Genomic DNA, 19,439 nt, shown 5'->3' with positions numbered 1-19,439 from the left:
ACAGTGTCATAAATATTCCTCATTATTTATTGATTTTGGCCAATCGGCATTCTTGTTTCATATGTCCAAACGCACTTTACTGGAATGAGAAAAGCAAACAAACAAGTGTAGCCGCCAAATGCGCTGCGCGCACACACATGTATTCAATCCGTACGTGATAACGTGAGTGCGCACCGTGAATGTGAATGGAAATTTGTACGGCATATACTGTACATGTACAAGTTGTACTCAGCAGTGGTGAGACAGGTTACGGAGAGCCTACCCTTGCAAGCTGGGAGCTTCTCATTTTGTTCGTATCACAATTGTCAACATGTATCGGTCAAAAGTAAGTAGCCCCCTAGCCATTTTTTTGTTGTATGGTTAAAAGGTTGAATATGAAGTTTGATCTGTGTGGAAACAGAAAGTTTTCAACAAGCAAAATTCGGCCTTACGTCTAGTGTCAGAACATTGTAACCGATAAGGGGTGGGCGTGGACCGCGGTGTGATGGGTGGGGAGGTGTCGAAGCCATAGGTTTATAACACTGGTCACCCAAAACTGGGCTAATATTCGCAGCTGCTCTGCCCAAGACAAAGGTATAGAGCAAGGACTATCATGTCTATCAATGGTATTATAAACATGTTGTCACTGTATTGCACAGAACTAGTGGAAACAAATTAAACATTTGACATTCAGTGTTGAACAAGTAACTGTTTGATATTCAAATTTTGAATAAGAGTAACAGGTTGACATTCAGGATGCACATCCCTAAAAGCAACGGAGTGCAATAAGGACAAAAACAAACTTTGCCATCCATATTTTATCAGGGCTTGTTTGACCCTGAAAAACCCCATGCTGCGGGTTGCAAGGAGTCGACAACGATGATTGAGGAGAAGACTGATATCAGATGGTGTGGTGTGATGCATTCACTTTTCCACTCTGGTTTGCAAGCGAAGAATTCTACCGACGACGAGACTTTCGTCAATACTGTTTGGACCGTAAAGAACTGTCTTTGCCCTGGTTGAAATGGAGTCAACAGAATTACTAAAGTGTAGAGAAACACTGGGAAAACAAGTTAAGAGCATGGGCATGGGATTGATGTGTATTATTTCGATTAAGTGAGATTGATAAAAGCATCCTGAATATCAAACAGTTACATGTACTTGTTCAATATTGAATGCTGAACGTCAAACAAGGAATTAACTTCACATTGGTAACTAGAGGCCTATAATATAAAGAATGATTTGCATCAAAGCAGTTTTTCAGATTTTTTTCTCCTAGAACTTGCACAAGGAGAGTTTCATATACATATGCCAGTAATTCACAGAGACCTATTAGCCATCAGAAAGCAAAAACATGTCCAGAAAAGTTCAATTTAGGAAGGAAAATACCAAGTTGTTTACTTAGAAAACAGTAGAATTTTTTTAATCAGTCTCATAGCAGCGTCCATATATGAAACTCTTTCTCTTACTGCATTTTTGCAGTGAAGAGTATTTTATGGCCAGTGATGATGTTGGATATCCTAGTAATTGGCAGTTATGTTCTGTGTGACACTGCAATATTTTTTCACTGAGTGAAATACATAGGATTTTGCTCTAAATGTGGAGTGAGTTAGTAATCAAAATTTTATCGCAAGGGAAATTTCATTTTTAGAATGTTGTTTCAGTTTCAATTTTCCCCTGTACATAGAGCACCCACCCATGATCAACCAGATAGTTGCAGTTTGGTATGTTAGCCTCAGTTCTTACAAATTTATGTTCTTGTTTATTCTTGATCAATTAATTAATGTCGTTTTTGGGGAGTCATGCAAACCAAATTTTAATGCAGAACTCTCATTGTCTGCATTCTGCACATGTTCCAAAGACCACGGGAATGAAAAGCACATTGATCAATTTTTAAAGTAAATTGGAATTTGAGAGAAAAGCTATCAAACAGGCTAAAAAACTGTGTGTTAATTAAAGAATTATATTCACTGGACCAGTCATTAAGTACAGACTAGCACAATCTTGGATGGAGTACATCAGAGCAAGTCGAACCTAGTGGCTCATTGTACTTACCGTAAACATATTTTGAAAATCGTTGTTTTAAGAAATACTTTGACACATCAGCACTGCTGATTTTGTATCAATCTAGACCATGCCCAAATCCAGGGTCTGGGAGGGATGGGATTAATCTAAACACTTAAGCTTTCTGAATCTGCCAAAATCATCCAACACTAAACTACATGTTAATTAACTGTGCATGCTTTGTACTCAAAAGAAATTGGAACGTGAAATTCGTTGTAATAGTGGCTGAATTGTCCTGAATCCATTAACATAAATTCCATATTCTGCAAAACCAAATATTTAGTGTTGGGGGATGATATTAGACTCACAACGTAAAAAAAAGGCTTTGTACATGTATGTATTTGTCATTTTTGCTGGTACTAGTTAGTTAATAAACTCAACTCCATTGCAAACAGGATCCGCTTTTTTAGTATGTGGCTATGCATGAGACACTCGATAACCATATTAACCGTGTGCTTTAATTGTTACGGGCATACGGGTACTTAACTTGCCAACTTTACGATTGGAAGCACTAATGTGGTAATAAATGGGCGTGGTGATTTGACTGCAAACAAATGAAGACACTATGTTTCCACCCGTGATGACATGAAGTTGTTTGTGTGCGCTTTACCGGTTTTGCCCTACAGTATCCAGATGATCCCGGAATGCACAACATTGGTCCTCATCACAGTGGTGACCAGCACACTACCGTCAGCTACAAACCCAAGACGACGCTGCTGGAACGCATGTCCGAAAGTTTCACCGGAGCAATGCTAGGCGTGGGCATGTTTATTGTCTCCTTCTTCATCCTTTTTCTGAATGAAGTGAGTCATCAAAGTGGTTAAAAGTAATGCAAATCATTTGGAGATTGCGGGTTCTAGCTGTCACTCACTGTTATAGCCAGAGGTTTATGCATACAGTACAACATAATCTGTGGCTGCAATTTGTGCAACTGACGAGGACAAAAATTAAGCACTGTACAAAAAGTTAACTGGCTGTACAAAAAATGCATTTTGCTAAAACTCAATTTGCCCACTGTTGACAGTTTGCCAGATAGGAACCCAGGAGATTTTGAAAAAAAAAAATTTAGACAGCTTGTTAATGAAATGTTTGGCGAACCAGCAGAACTTTGTAGATCTTTAAAGCATGTCTGGCATTTCAAAATGTCAATTTTTGAAAATTATGCTTTATGTACAATTTTAGTTTGAGTTTTGGTTTGTGCCTATCTTTCCAGGGCAAAGCAGTACAGACAGCCCATTCCTTGGATGAGGGGTTACGTCTTGTCGTACCGATTCCAAACAACAAAGTCATCTTTCAGGAAAATAACTACAAGTTGGTGCATTTGACAGGGAAGTTGAGAACAGACCAGGTAAATTTGAGTTTCCTCTTATGGTAAGGTTACTCCCTCAAAGGTTAAATCTATACAGATCGACACTGCAGTTAATTCACTTGAATCTGGTCAGTCATCTGGCAGGCACATTTACATTTCTGTCATTACATTCCTGTCCAGTTTGATTGTTTTGGCATGAAAATCAGTGACTTGAGGATTACCAACTTCCAGAGATATAACAGATAACAGATATATTGCAGGCTTCTCCATTGAAGTAGGTAAAGCAGGTACCTATTTCTACTGTTTAGATGAGAGAGGTGAGTTACATGTAGGGTGGAGTGGCTTGCCTGGGGATGATAGATTCAAACCCCTCGCCCTATCTGTGAAACACAAGCCACTGGGCCACATTCCCTACATCACTGGATGGACAGGTACTTGTTGTTCAATAATTGGAAAAATCAATTTGTTTCTGTAATCAATTAAAACCTTTGTTTTGTCTTTGTTCCTAGCCACTTGTAGATTCCCTCTTTGACGTGAGCATGCAGGCTGTGAAGCTTCGGCGGGACGTTGCCATGTATCAATGGGTGGAACACCAGAAGCAACGGGAGATAGATGAGGGCTCGGAGATTAGGATGGAAACAGATTACATGTACAGTGAGTAAAGTTAACATGAGACCATGGGTGCTTCATCAACATTTATAAGTTGAAACCAGCTCTGTGGTTGAACCGTAACCGTACCAGAGCCATAACTTGATTTCAAGTCAAAATAACAGGTGTGACTTAATTATGCCTTTCTTTTTTCATACAGCTAAAGAATGGAAATCGCATGTTGTTGATAGCAATAGCTTTGATAACCCTGCTCATCATCAGAATCCAAAGTGAGTACACATGACCATGTTGTTGACTCAAGCAGGCCAATTTTGAGCTAGTTAAGGCAGAAAACATTGTTAATTTTTTTGAAATGTGTATAGTGTCTTTGGTGAAAGGCAGAATGCATGTGAACTCTTTACATACCCATTGTTTATAAATGCACAACTAACCATTGATTTGTGCGCATTCTGTTGTAAATTAGTCATCATACCCCATGTCTTTCAAACACATGAACAATTGAAGAAGGCAAGTTTTTCTTTGGTTTTTAGGAATAGGCCACTCTACCATCTTCAGGTTGTACATTCTGCCTGTATAGTGGAGATATCGATTAATTGTTCATTTCCTATTTTGAAGTACCAAAACTTGAACATTTTTTTATTCACAGAGAAATGCTAGTGCGTCCAATGACCTTTGTGGCAATACACGCTTACGTAGGCAACTACATGCTGAAGGATAGTTTGAAGGAGAAAATCGACACATTCAAGCCGTATGTTCCAAGCAAGGAACCAACCAACCCAAATGTGAAACTCGTAGATGGGATATTTTACCAGGCAGAAAATGCATTCAGGCCTAAGGCAAGCAGCACAGATATTGTACAATTTATAAACCTGTACTGGGTATTCCTTATTTTCACTTTTGAAAGCTTACATGTACATGTAATCTTGTAATAGATTAATGATGGAAGTAAGAGAAAAGATTAATGTGAAATAAACTAAAAAAAATCTTTGAAAGATTTGTATCTTTCATTACGAAAGAAAAAGAACTATTATATGTAAGTTTTCATTGCAGAGCGTACGGACCTTGCTGACAAATGATTTTATCTTTTCTGTTTTTAACGTAATGTGCTAAAAGTTTATTGTGGCTTTTTTAATACCCATGTGGAAAGGTTTTTAGATACTACTGAGTTTGTCCAAAGTGAAATTGGATTTCAGGTCAAAGATTGTCCCATAATTCTCTTTAAAAAGTTATTAAAATTATGTCCTAAAAACTCAGATAGCCTCATTTTGGAGAAGGCATCATGTCCTTTCTGTTCCTTAATCTCCCAATGTGAATACCTAGTGTAGGATGCTTGCCCCTCAAAACTGTTGTAGCAAAAAGAGTCTGTTTTTACAATCTCTGTTTTGAAATGTTTACCATGTGTAGTCTGGAGTATTACCCTATATGGATTGTCCATACGTCACAAACCTCATGCAAGGCTGACCAATCACAAGGCCTTTTCTAGCAGCCTTCAAAAGATTGGGTGTTTCCATGACACAAGGTGCTTTTCTTGCTGGAGCATATGAAACAAAAACACTGACCGGAAATTTCTGTTTGCAAAAATTTCATTGGCTGTTTAAAAAAAACCATTACAGACATCATCTATACGTTCTAAAACTGGTTTGTACCGATGCATTAAGAAATTTATTGTTGTCAACTTGAGATAACGTTATAACGTTAAAGTTAGACAAAAATTACAGTATTTTTTCACAATGACAGCCAAAACATGGTCAGTGGGGCACAGGGAGAGTTCACTATGCCCATATGTGGTTGTATGCCTGACTGATGTTTCCAAGACTGATGTGTCCAAGGCTCATCAACCTTGTAACCAGCTGGTTGAATTAGGTCAAATTGGAGCAGTTTGTTTGTTTGTAGGTTGGTGACATGAGAGTGACCTTCAGCTACGCCGGACTCAGCGGTCATGAGGACTCTCCTCTTGGACCGCCTGATACAGTGAGTAATGTTGTTATGACTCATGCATATTCATCAACAATTTATGCACTTCTCTCATTGGTCGAAACTACATAGCACTAGTGAAGTTTGAACAGCTCAGTTTGGGAATGCATTGGCGGCTCAAAATTCTTGGTTTATAATACTTATTGTCCAGTAAACCTTTTTTGAAATATCGAGTGGTAATGGGTGAGGGTAGTCTTATATTAAGTCAACCACTGTTGGCGCATGCATTTGACCATGATTAGTGTTCACAGTCTACTTGGGCATTATCTTCCTTTAGTTTTGGTGATGTTTATAAGAATTTGTTTTGACTGTACTTTGCAATTCATTATGAATTACCTATACTTTTTTCCTGTGGAATTGTGAAAGTGTTGCAAAAATGAAGGTCGTTGCTAAGTATTTTGATTTTGGCTGACTCAGGTTAGCATTATGGCAAAGCAGTCGGGAAACCAGCTGACAAAGTACCAGACAGAGGCAGGAGATTCACTGGAACTGGTTCACTTTGGAGATAAAACAGCTGAGGTGAGCCCAAGATTTCAAGCTAAAAGATGACATTCGGGATTTCGATCTAAAGTGTTGCACAGATAAGAAAATCGGAAGTAACCGATCTGCCCTGATTCAGCCAGGTTGAATATGTTTTACAGAATCTTTGAGTTTTGGTTTTGAGATGAATGGAGTGAAGCATTTCGAAATAAAAATGGAAAGAGTCTGATAGTGTCAAAGGAATGAAAGAGGAAAGAGCTCTTTTCAGTAAATGCCACAACGACTCTTGAAACAGTTTCAACCACACCAGTGAAATGGCAGTTGCTCATTTACTCATGCACTCAGCTTTACTTAAAATTATAATGATGTGTATCATAAGCTTGGGCATTACAAATATCAATTGAACGTACCCATTCACAGACTTAGACTTAAATACTCAAAGATTATCAGATCAAATCTTAACCTCTAACTCACAACATGACCAGATTATATGGGGGCATTTACAACTTTAACAGCACAAGCCAAGATTGGTTATTTCCACATGTGCATTTTGCATGGATGTCTTTAGTAACGGGAATTATGTAACCTTGTTGAATGACATCAATCCCTTTGGTGTCTCCTTTCCTGTCCCTCCTTAGGAGATGATTAAGGATGAGTTGTATGCAAGCAGCGTTCTAACCTGGACATTGCGGGGTGGCGGCTGGCTACTCATGTTCTTGGGCTTGAACTTCATGACAAACATTCTGTATACAATAGGTGAGAAGTTATACAACGTGCATTAATTTCATTTACACCAAGATGATTAGTTGGACATAATTCAGCAACAGGCCATCGAAATAACACGTCACTCAGCGTCAAATTGCCTGGTCCAAGTTTTCAATTTCATTTTCTAATGTACTGTTTGTGAAAGTCTGGCAATGCATTGTTTGCCGTGGATGTGATCTCTGGCAGGGGAGATGTTAAGTCAAATGTTTCTTCATTTATCCATTTTTCTCTACCCTTTTTTTTCAATTGGAAAGCAAAATCACATTACATTGGATACAGATTTTGGCTGTTTTTTGCTAACAAAGGTTGATTGATCAAGTCCAGAACCTGTTCTGTATCATAGGACTGGGTGAAAGCCAACATTGAAAATAACTTAGCCAATTCTCAGAGAGTAAACAAGAAAGGTTTTGAAAGTTTTGGTTGAGAAACTTTAAAATGAACCAGAACACATGCATTTCAGTAATTGTTATCAGTAATTTATTCCCAGCATCAGCAATCAAGATAAACAGACAATAACTTTGTAACTAATTTTGACATCCGAAGGTTGTTAGGGGGCAACTGTATTGACAAAATTAAATGCGTTTCTCACCATGGCCTTTTTTAACGTCTGCTTTCTTTGATTAGGCTAAGGGTTCCTGTTATGGGTACCTGAGTGGTTCCTGTTACGGACACCTGAGTGGCTCCTGTTACAGGTACCATCCTGTTATGGGTACCTGAGTGGTTCCTGTTACAGGTACCTGAGTGGTTCCTGTTATGGGCACCTGAGTGGTTCCTGTTACAGGTACCATCCTGTTATGGGCACCTGAGTGGTTCCTGTTACAGGTACCATCCTGTTATGGGCACCTGAGTGGTTCCTGTTACAGGTACCATCCTGTTATGGGCACCTGAGTGGTTCCTGTTACAGGTACCTGAGTGGCTCCTGTTACGGGCACCTGAGTGGTTCCTGTTACAGGTACCATCCTGTTATGGGCACCTGAGTGGTTCTTGTTACAGGTACCTGAGTGGTTCCTGTTATGGGCACCTGAGTGGTTCCTGTTACAGATTCCTGAGTGCCCATATTTTATTCTACACAGTAACTAACACTCATACTACCGTCAGATCATCAAATTTTTAAACTATTGATTGATTGTTTTGGCTATCTCCACAGTTGACTGGATTCCGTTGCTCCGTACACTGGTACGCGTTGGCCTGACTGCTTTCAACCTGAGTGTGTCAATCTCCCTGAGCATCATGACCATAGCTCTTGGTTGGCTGTGGTATCGCCCATTACTCTCTCTCACACTCCTAGCTGTCAGTGTCCTACCCCTAGTCTACTCCTACGTCAATGGGACCAAGGTTAAACACAATTCACAGGTTTAGCCAACAGCTCTGGTAGTGTCAACAGTGTACTAAAAAGAGCATATCAACTTGAATTTTAGGCATACGCTTCCCTTCAGTGATATGAATGCAAAGCATTGCTATCAACGGAGGGCCATTTGCAAGTCATAGCTCCTCAGTTGGTTTCCCACTGTTAACTGTTGAAACTGTGGTGCTGTCTCACATCAGTTTGATTCTTAGTAGCAAAAAGGAGTGCGGCATTGAGGAGGAGTGTCTCAACTTGAGACTAACTTCATTAAAGTGAAGACCGGAGAGTAAGCAATTTGGAAACCCTTTACCTTCAATTTCTGAGCTTACAGAGCCCACTGTAGTGTGTTTGGAGTTCTTTATTTACTTTGAAAAAAGTTTACTTTCCCCATTTCATGTCAGACATGGAAAAGGTGATATGTAATCTTAAATGGCGCAAGGGAATACAACTGTATCTTGGCATCACAGAGCTTGCTCAGCGGACTTCCTTTGGAATCAGGATCCAAGAGCTTAACCAGTAGAGCGTCATTGGAGTTCAGTGACTAAATAACCTTCAAAGAATGTGACAGTGTGTAAATTTAATTATGGATATGGCCAATGTGGGTAAGTTAATCGAGATTCCTGACAAAAGTGGGAGGGTAATCTTTTCCTTGGCCTTTGCGAAGTCGTTGCATTTTCCATGGCATTTCAGTCACAGCATATCTGTTGCAAGTGCTTATTGCTAGCACATGTAACTTGTACTTTTGCAGAACAGTCAACACACATTGTGTTTCAAAAGCTGCCTAGTGTTGCAAGCTATAACCTTGGGTAACAGGTTGGATTTCAAGACACGAAAGCTGGTGCGCAATATCATTTGGCAGCAGCCAACACCACGACTGTTTACTGTTTATATATACTCATGTCTTGGGTAATAAATAGGCTAGGGTGCTGAAACTTTATCCAAGGAGCGACACCCAACCGGGAGTATTGAAACCTGTTTAGGGTGAAAAGAGCACTATTCTTTTGTCAGCAGAATGGAATGGCGGAGAGGCGTCAGTAATGTTCCCTCAATACCTGTTGTGAATATTAACAGTGAAAGAGTTCCTATGCAAAAGTGGTGTGCTTGTCAGCAACACCCACATAATGAGGTCATGCATGGTGTTACAAAAGCATTACTTCCACTATGGCATAGAAATGGTTAGATTAAATAGTTTGGAGTCCTGAGTCTTTTTCTGAGAGATGTCTCTGTGATGTTGGTTTGATCTTTTTCTTTCTAACAGGATTTGGTTTTTGATTTCAAATTTCATGAGTGGATTTTGCAAACTTGAGATAATGCACAGATTGAACGTCAAAATATTTTGCTTGTGTCCTTGTACTAAAATGCGTTGCCAACTTAACAGTGACATTGAGGTTAGGTGTATTACTTTTGAAACGTTTGAATACTGTACATTCCAAAAGTCTTTTATATGTTTACTCCATTTGGAAAAGACCGAGTCTGAAATGGGCACTGTTCTCTGTGGCTACAGCTACTCGCTGTGGCACACTTATGGTAAAAACCAAGCCTTAGCCACTGAACGTGATTTGGGATTTAGCCTATTGATAAACAGAATCCTGTGCATATGCTGTGAATCAAGACGTGGCATAAATGCAGGGAACAGTACTTTTGTTCATTTTTTCTGCTGTGAAATGTTAACACTTTTATTTTCACTTCTTAATTCCACATTTTAAGATTTGGCCATACAGCTCTGGACAGCATGTCCAAAAAGGCAAACTGTATATTTTTGTACCTTTTCTGTTTATGTATATTTTGTTACTATTGTTGCTGAGTTCTCTGGCTGAGGCGGTTTGGTTGCAATTAAGAACGTTGTCTAAATATTCCAATTTGATATTTCCCATATGTGCATTTTGTCATATTTAGTTTCTATATTAGTTATTAGAATTTTATTATTTTACCTTTTTTCCTTGATTTTGATATTTCAAGTGAAAATACTGCACTTTTTGGCAGCTGCAAGTGTGCCAGATTTCAACTCTATGACAGTACGCTGTGTAGGCTGAAGTAGATTGCACAAATTATGCACAGACATTTAACCCAATACTCAAGAGATGCAAGGTATCACCTTATCTTATCAAGAAAGTCATTAATATTTAAAAGCTGGGATTTATTTTAGAAAGACTTTTCTGGAAGTGTGTTTATTACCCAAAGCTCTTAGAGACCAGATCTAGTTGAGGATAAAACAGATCCAGTCCATTCTCACAGCAATCGAGGAAACGGTCTGAAGAATAGTAAAACTGAACTATGTCAACTTGTCTGCTATTTCCAAAATGGCAGGATTGCAAGATGCTGTACAGTACCCAGACTTGCCAGCAAGGCGATTTGTCTGTCTTTACTTCAGACTATATCATTCCTACTTTTGTACATCAGAGAACAGCTAATAGGAATTGTCCACCCTAACTGGAAACTTTTACCAGGACGTTTCCTAGATTTACTCACTACTACACAATTGTCATGGCAATAACACGCATTTTATTGAGCAAGCCACGTCACCCTTCAGCAAGTTCCAATACTGAATATAACACAAAAAGATCTCTCTCAAATGACGTCACTTCCTAGAGATTGCCACGTGTATCAGCATTTTTTTACATCAAATTTTGGGACGTGCATCGGCCGCACTATTTTTGGAAGATATTTGGGTCAGCACACACGCAAGTACAGTATAGAACATGTGCACGCCGCGCACGCCACGCACTTGTTAATGTTGTAAATGCTGTTATAATTTTCCTACAAAGATGGCATCCAATGAGAGAGATCTATATCATTTGCACAGGTTCACCATCTATATACAGGCTAATCTTAACTGAAATACATATGTAGTTGGGATGAAAGTAACTTATCACAAGCATCAATACAATTCACTCAATTAATGCTCGTTGATTACATAATGCCATATCAATATCTCTTTGCAGTAAGCCGATACATGATTAATGAGTGAAGATTCTCAAAATGTTAAGCAAAATTTAATAACCACAATATTCCTAATGGAAGTAGGATGTGTGTCAAATCAGATTGAAATTGGACTGAAGACTGTTGGGGGTGATAGAAATCTGGGGTGATCCAACAGAAATAAAAATTCTTGAGCCAGGGTGTAGTAAATGTGGAATGACTATGTAGAATTAATACACTAGATCAAATGTTCTAGTAACGTTAATCAAGTACACTGTTTAGGATAGTACTATTTGCAACAAGTGGGTTAGTTTGAAAAGTTCATATGCTACTTTCTCTTAAATTGTGCATGCAACTTTCTAATTTTAAGTAATTAAGTCATTTGTATTAAAATTTTGTGGCTCATAGTTTTGACATCAATCCATTACTTTAACAAGGTGTTGTCCTTTGATGACCAACTGTGGAGCCAAAGGTCCTCACAGACAAAAATCACTCTAAATGTCACCCACCACTCAAAATAAAAACCTAAACGAGGTCATGTTGGCTGTAGATATTTTTGTACGTGTATTACTAACCAGCTGTCATACCACTTAAACTTGTTCCAAAGTACAATTTGTGCACACCCTTGGAAATAATGGAAAAAGAACCACGGCAGAATACGGGTGATTCACAATAGTGCACCTCCAAGAGTTTGCAATGCATTGGCCAATCACAACACTCAAAATTTGTCAACCCTTTTCAAACACGCAGTGGGTCGACACATTTTTCACTTTGTGATTGGCCAACGCATTGCAAACTCTTGAAAGCGCACTATTGTAAAATGCCTGTATTGGCACTGCCATGGTAAAAGCAGAAAAAGCGTAGAATCGTTGGATGAGGAATCACAATATGAGCAATACGTAGGCTTAAGAGTTAGTTTTGTTTTCAGTAACTGGCTGTTCTAGGGTCATCTAGAACTGAAGTGAGAAAAAATACAATGCTGACATTTAGAGTGTACATATTTCTGGAGGAATGGTAACTATTTCAGGACAGCTGAAATACTGTTTCAATAAATATGAATATTGTTTGATTCCCTGATTGTTCAATTATATTCTTTATGATGTCTTTGTGAAATGAACGTCATTTCTCGGCATTTCTTACATGAAATAGAATTACTCACACAGTAAGTTGAGACCTCACTGATTGTTTGCTTCAAGCTAATTATAAACAAATATCCTGCTTCCTAATAATCATCACATGTGAAAATTTGATTTTTGTATTCAAATAATTTTTGTTCCAGCTTGATGCATCAAATTTGGAACATGAAGATTTTCCTTTCGAATAGCCAAGGTTGTGTGGGCAGCCAAAGCAAATAGAAACAACTGCACCTTTAAAACCGAAATGGCCAGAATATCTTGTCTCATTCTGAAAAATGCGAGTGATAGCAAACATGGTTAACTGGCTTTTAATTGATCTTTGACAGACTACATCTACTGAAATGATGTGCATATAAATAGTATGATACAATGCAAATACAGTAATGCAATAAGATCCATGAAGCAGCAAACTACACGACAATATGCAGTCCACGTAGAGACATGTACATTGATTTATGAATATTTACAAATAACCAATAAGTTTGTACCTGAGGGTAAAATACAGAACCACGTTCTCAATTTATGCCACATCTAGGATGTGGCCATTATATCAAATAAATATTTACAAAAATGCAGTGATTGTGAATAATAACTCGGTCCAGATTGAGTAGCAGGCCTTTTCACACTACTGCCTCACCTACATGTACCTGTTTCGGCATCCAAAAATGGGTCAGTCATGAGCTAATCTGGGTCAGGTCAGATTAAACTGGTTGGCACAACAAACCGTTAACAAATATTGGTTTATACATTGCTAGGGAATCTCATTTCTGATCCTTACTACATGTAGTGCTAATTAGACCCATCTACAGGCCATGATGGATTTCCAAAATTGCAAGGTTTGATTCTGGTTCAATACGACGATATAAGATAGTGTGAAAGGGCCTTATACGTGAAGCAGTAACTGCTCATTGCATTGTCGCACAGTAATAACACATTGCAATAATACATGTACATGTCATAATTGTAAGCACTTCAAACAAGCATCATGCATGTTTGCAACACAGTCAAACAAAAGAACACTGCATAGTCAACCTTCAAAACACCACCGGCGTCTGAAGCTGCTTCATCTCAAAAAATTGATCATGCAACAACGACCAATTAAAAAAGGCTACCATGTAGAACAATTTGGTGGTCTCATTTTTGTGAAGACTGAAATGTAACAATTTTTGGCACATATCTCTTTGCACTCAAGGGCATGCACTTCGTAAGCAATTCTACTTTCCACATGATTATTACATGTTTCCAGTGCCTCTGTCTTTTGTCTTGTTCAATTTTGGCAGAATTTTTCTCAATGTATCTTGTGTTTCTTTGTTTTGTAAATCAACTAAACCATCCTTCATTAATGCAAAAACCTATAATGATTAAGGAAATTGAATTATTTGATTCTTTGGTTAGTAACAGTCCTGGTAGTATTTGGTGTGAATGAATGAAGAATGTTTTAACGTAACGTCTGGCTCCAGTTGACTGGGTTGTAACGCAGCAACTCGACTTCACTTTGGTTGGAGTGTAATCGATTCAGTTTCCTTTGTTGTTCTTTTAATTCCATTAACTGCAAGAAGAAAAACAGAAGAGTGAAAGAATGCAGTCCAGAAAACAGCTTCCTAGAACACAAATGAAAGCATGGGGGGGGGTAATCTATTTATTTCCATATAGGCACACGTAACAGAGTGTCTGAATATCAGAAATTAATAACCACTAGGAACACTCCAAACATTCTTTGCTTGCCTGTTGACCTCAGCAAATCCAACCAGCTCTTAAACACTCACCCTTTTGTTCTCGTCTCTGAATTGTCGGAGGAATGCCGACTTCTTCTGGAATGCTACCTTGTCTTCCTCCAAGCATTTCTTGTCAAAGTTGATGGCACGGTCGCTCTCATCCATGCGTTCTAGCAAGTATCGTCGGTATGAGTCTTCTCGCTCTGACATCTGGCTCTTCAAGACTTCCCTTGTGTCTTTCCTACATGTAGATGGTGAATGGAGCAAATAAGACTCAAACATTTCAGGAAATAAAGACTCTCATAACCAATGCTCAGTTGTAACATTCCTTTTTGTAGTTGTATGTATTGATATTGCCCCCCATAAATTTGTCAAGTGGTATTTTCTTCTGAGATACTGAAATGGCCATATGGGTGTTGTCAAAGTAACAAAAGCACTCAGACACGGACACAAGAGAAACAAATTTCACATAGGGGAAAAAAATACATTTCAATTGCTTTTGAAAAACGTGAGCAGAAAATTCATTCAACATCGTCTTTTTGTCTTATGAATGCTGTCAAATGCCATTTTTATATTTTGATAAAATATATTAACATACATGTTAATATTTATCAATAAATAAATGATACTACATGTATCATCATAAATTAAATTGTCCTTTCACATTGAAATATATATCCTGATTCATCACACTTGTGAAATATGAATTTTCATAGTTTTGCCATTTAATGAAGAGCTCAATTACAAGGCAAACTGGATGCATATTCATGTATGCAAATTACTCAACTTGGAGTCACATTTATTTTTATCATGTACTCATTGCTTTCTGAAATCTTTTTATAAACATGTCGTACTTTTCACCAGATGATCGGTCATGAATAATGTTTAAACCATGGGAAAAATGTATGGCTGATGTTTAGTGTCTCTCGCTGATCACATGTAAGACATTACATGTACTTCTCCCCTCCTTGAAAATTGCTTCCTGTTTTGTACACAGAATAGAGTTTTATGTTTATCTGGAAAATGTTTTCTTGACGGTGAGGTCTTTTTGACATGAAATACCATAAGCATCACAATAATACACGAAAGCTTGGTCAGCATGGCAACAGAAAAATGGACAAGGCATGAACATAACAGCCATAAATGATTAATGGCCTCTATCCAAACCATGTGCAAGAGGAATTAATTTAAATACATGAATGGATGTCAGATATTAACCAGGCTTTGGGCTTTGCTTTCAGTATTTTAAGTACTTGGAATAAACAGTACATGTAAGTTCAATTAATTATAATGGAGAGATATGGCACAATGTGGTATCTGTGGACTTGCTGCCCCGCTTAAATTAAACAAATAATATACAAATAAAATAGAAACGTGTCCAGTTATGATGGAAGACAATTTCTGCACTGATAAGTGAAACTGTAACAGGACACGTAAAAATGAAACGTAGTCAGTCACTAAACCAATCAAGTCTGACAACATAACATTCATAATGTCCTTTCTAATTAAGTTAAAAATGATCATTTATCCATCCCATCCATCCAATGGCAAGTTAATAATTCAATTCAGTACAATTTATTCTGTATATCTAATTATATATAAATATTTATACACATCTAAAAATACATACAAGCATCAGGATCAATTTACATATTAGCCCTTATTAGTCTTGGAGATTTCTAAAGCTTGTATTGGGTATTCCATATCTGTCATCTTGCATCAAATCTCACATTAAGTTTTAAATCTCACACTCATCTAGTGTTAAATGTAACTCGTAATTTGATGCACTGCATCAAATCTTTTTCAAGAATGGTGTGTGTACTTTCCCCATTGCCACACTACAGTCACAGTGTGTATCTGGTCATGTATGTGCCTATTTGTTTGCACCATTTGTCCTGCAACATTGTGCAGTTCATTTGGCAGTTCTAGAAATTTCTAGAAATTCAAGTTAATGTACAATTTTTTTCTCAGCTAAAGTTATGTACATGTACATGTAGCTGCATTGGTGAGCTCCAAAGCAAAAGTAGAGGGACGAAAATTATCTGACAAGTTGACAACTCCTAGCAAAGAAACCCAATTTTATAGGTCTTATCCTTTGTCCCTCCTTCCTCAGGTGCATAATCCTATTTCTGGTGTTTAGTTTTCAATGATTGTGTTACTTATCAGGAACTATGTGTGAAACAGATTTAATTGGGTTAACCACTTAATACCATTGCTTGTAAAATGATTGTAGAACATTGAGGATTATCCATTGACCAAATGTAAGAGGATTGATAATAGCATCCATGGGGATGGGCAACAGTGCCCCATTTTCTGCAAGCTGACAACAGCTCATACATAAAAGCCAACATAAAACAAACACACGTGCCTTTTCATGAGAAAAATTAACCAGACAATTGAACTGTCAGTATATGTGATGTGATCTGCAAAACCCTTCACATGGGGACCTTTATCCTTTTGGTTCATATCAACTTCAATTGATCTGGATACTGTCCTTTTTTCAAAACTGTTTAATTCATGATTCTAGACAATCTATTCATACTGTAGACAACCTAGAATCATAAATGTAACTAAAAACAAGAGTATGTCCATATTAATTTGAAGTTTATATGCATCCAGAAAACAAAGCTCACCATGTGAAGGGTTTTGGCAGTTCACATCACATTTGGAGTCTTACACTTACACTTGACATAGCACAAACACTTATGTGCCAGGTTTTCTTTGAGGTAAGCAGAGGGTGGAGCTAATTGAATATTTAGGGGCAAGTTTAAAGTTCCAGTCCCCCACCCTCCGTAGCCTAACAGCACAAAGAAAACAATACTTAGTGCCATCAATTATCACAGCTCCGCAGCTGATTTCACGAAACGTGGCGTAACTTTGACCCATGCGTAAGCCTTGCGCCACAAATGCGCAATATGCTTACGTTCAATTTCACGAAAAGTTGCGTAGATGCGCAAAGTTTTAATAATATTACATTTCTTGGACGAGGACAAAAACAGGTGTTACGACGGCTGTTCTTTTCCAATATAACAGCAGTCATCAAACAGTCGTTGAATCACATCCGCCCACCATTTTGAACAAGTTTTCATTTTTTCTTTGTCCGAACCGGGCAAAGTTTCTCAGTTTTCTCAGAGCCAAACAAATTTATTATTACCTTCTGGAACAAAGCTGTTCGTTTCTCGTATAATCCTTGATAAGTTCAGCAATGACAAGGCTTAACAGGACCTGATAAGCAAGTCAAATCATTTATTTTCGCATCGTTTGGCGCGACTTACCGCCACCTAAACTGACCGTGCAAGTTACACCATAATTTGTTGCATAAGTCGTGGACTTACAAAATGCGTAAGTTTCGTGAAATTGGTCTTAATTTGTTGTGCAACATACACAATAAAGTGCGGCGTAAAGTTTCATAAAACTGGCTGCTGGTGTGCTTAGTCTCAACAGTCGTCATTCCTTCACCTGTTAGGGGTTTGAGGGCTGTTGGGGTGAATGTTCAGCACAGTTATTCATGATGGAGATTCGACATTTGGCGGCCGTAGCCACTTAAATTTATACCTAAGACTCACTCTGTGGTATCTGGTCATATGCCTTACCTATAGACCTCTTGCTCCACCTTAGATCCATAGAATGGCTTCATCCACCTGTTGTGAGATCGGTGGTACTGTTCTCTCTTCATCAGTAAACTTCTGAGTTCATTCTGATAATGTGCATCTGTTGTCTCTAGAGTCACTGTTCGGCCTAGCCGCTGGGGATGGAGTGGGTTTATCCGGGGCAGGGATCTGTTCCCATTGGCTGTCCGTGACAACCTCTCATCCCAGGATCTGGACAAGCCCTTGCCCTTACTAGAGTCTTCAATAAACGTCTTAGAGCTGGAACGGCGAACCATGGAGGGAGCTATTGATGAAGGCACCACACCCACCGGCGTCTCTTGAGTAGTCAATCTGGGCAGTGTCGTCATGGTGCTCACTGGAGCAGACATCTTGCTGTACTCACTACTCACCGGGCACCAGGGCCTATGAAAAGTTGAAAAGAAAAAGCTGGAGCTAATAACATGACCCTCTCAACGAGGACTCAAAAGATTTACCATCCAGCCTGGTTTTTGAGCTGGCTCATGTACAAGTAGGTGAACGTACATGTACAAGTGGGCGTATGCATGACTTGTCTAAACTGCATAGGAGTTGGTCAGTGTACAAGTTGCCTTGCGTATGAGTTGACCCTATTTTGTCTACAGGTATGTTCGCTAATGTCTGCCAGGATTAATATTTCTCCTTAAACATTTTGGAAAATGGTATCAGAAATGAAAATGTATCACACAAGACCTACATGACATTTCTATTATTTCATGAAGTGTCTGAGTCTTCTTCAAGAAATACTGAAACATTTGGCAATGATGAGATCAATCCTATTGCTCCTATATGTAACTTTTGTCAAACTGAACAATGTGACAAGAACACAGATACATCGAAACATCCCTCTGTTGGTTGTGAACAGAGACACAGTTAGTGGAGAGTCAACAACACTTTTGACAAAGTAGGGAATAGAAAACTAGGGGCCTGCAATTTTAGGTTAGGCATAGTATAAGAAACATTTCTCGGAATCGATGTCATTCCAAATTTCAGCATTGATGCACGGCCTTCAATGAGATAATACAGTGGTAGAAAAACTGACATCAACATTCTTTCTCAAGATAAGATACTGAACTCAGGAATAACTATGGTTTGCCAACTAGTACTACTAGGCCCTAGCTTGCCTTGTTTATATCTGCCTCGTCTCGGGCACTGAAAACTTCAACGGTGGGCTAGTACTTTTTTTAGTAGGCCTACTAGTACTACCAGGCCAGACTAGTACTACTACTAGCTGACTAGGACTTGAACTTAAAGAAGGCAATAACAAACACCATGAAAGTAGGGATCTTTTCTCCAAGCAAACACTAACTTACCCACTCAGTGGTCGTATTGTAACTCCTTTTTTCTCTTAAGTTTGTGGTATTTCTACAATATCAATCAAACTAAGAATTTTGATGTAAAAGAAATAAAGTGAAGAAGACACAGCAACACGTTTCTCTCCTACTATAGCCGACAGCAGCTGAGTTGAGGATACACACGAATTACGCACGGGTGTTTCCAATCACGTGACAGCAACGT

At 38.5% G+C, this 19,439-nt stretch overlaps 2 protein-coding genes across 2 annotated transcripts; one reads left to right on the top strand and one right to left on the bottom strand.

Annotated features, from left to right (window-relative positions):
- The first annotated feature begins 160 nt into the window (after nucleotides 1–160).
- Nucleotides 161–12,513, top strand: LOC110982090 (transmembrane protein 43-like). Its single transcript, XM_022240243.2, has 10 exons — nucleotides 161–325; nucleotides 2,670–2,846; nucleotides 3,257–3,391; nucleotides 3,862–4,006; nucleotides 4,161–4,230; nucleotides 4,608–4,797; nucleotides 5,855–5,932; nucleotides 6,353–6,454; nucleotides 7,054–7,171; nucleotides 8,328–12,513. The coding sequence occupies exons 1-10, from the start codon at nucleotides 311–313 to the stop codon at nucleotides 8,537–8,539; spliced, it is 1,242 nt and encodes a 413-aa protein (XP_022095935.2). The 5' UTR covers nucleotides 161–310; the 3' UTR covers nucleotides 8,540–12,513.
- Nucleotides 11,005–19,403, bottom strand: LOC110982089 (uncharacterized). Its single transcript, XM_022240241.2, has 4 exons — nucleotides 19,235–19,403; nucleotides 17,889–18,308; nucleotides 14,347–14,536; nucleotides 11,005–14,129 (listed from the first exon to the last, which is right to left on the bottom strand). The coding sequence occupies exons 2-4, from the start codon at nucleotides 18,272–18,274 to the stop codon at nucleotides 14,019–14,021; spliced, it is 687 nt and encodes a 228-aa protein (XP_022095933.1). The 5' UTR covers nucleotides 18,275–18,308; nucleotides 19,235–19,403; the 3' UTR covers nucleotides 11,005–14,018.
- Between the last annotated feature and the right edge of the window lie 36 nt (nucleotides 19,404–19,439).

The sequence above is a fragment of the Acanthaster planci genome, linkage group LG04 (assembly GCF_054643075.1).
Source record: "Acanthaster planci isolate LZ-2023a linkage group LG04, COTS_SCS, whole genome shotgun sequence".
Classification (NCBI taxonomy): domain Eukaryota; kingdom Metazoa; phylum Echinodermata; class Asteroidea; order Valvatida; family Acanthasteridae; genus Acanthaster; species Acanthaster planci.
Note: the sequence above shows the minus strand (reverse complement) of the source record. Positions and strands in the feature narration are given on the sequence as shown.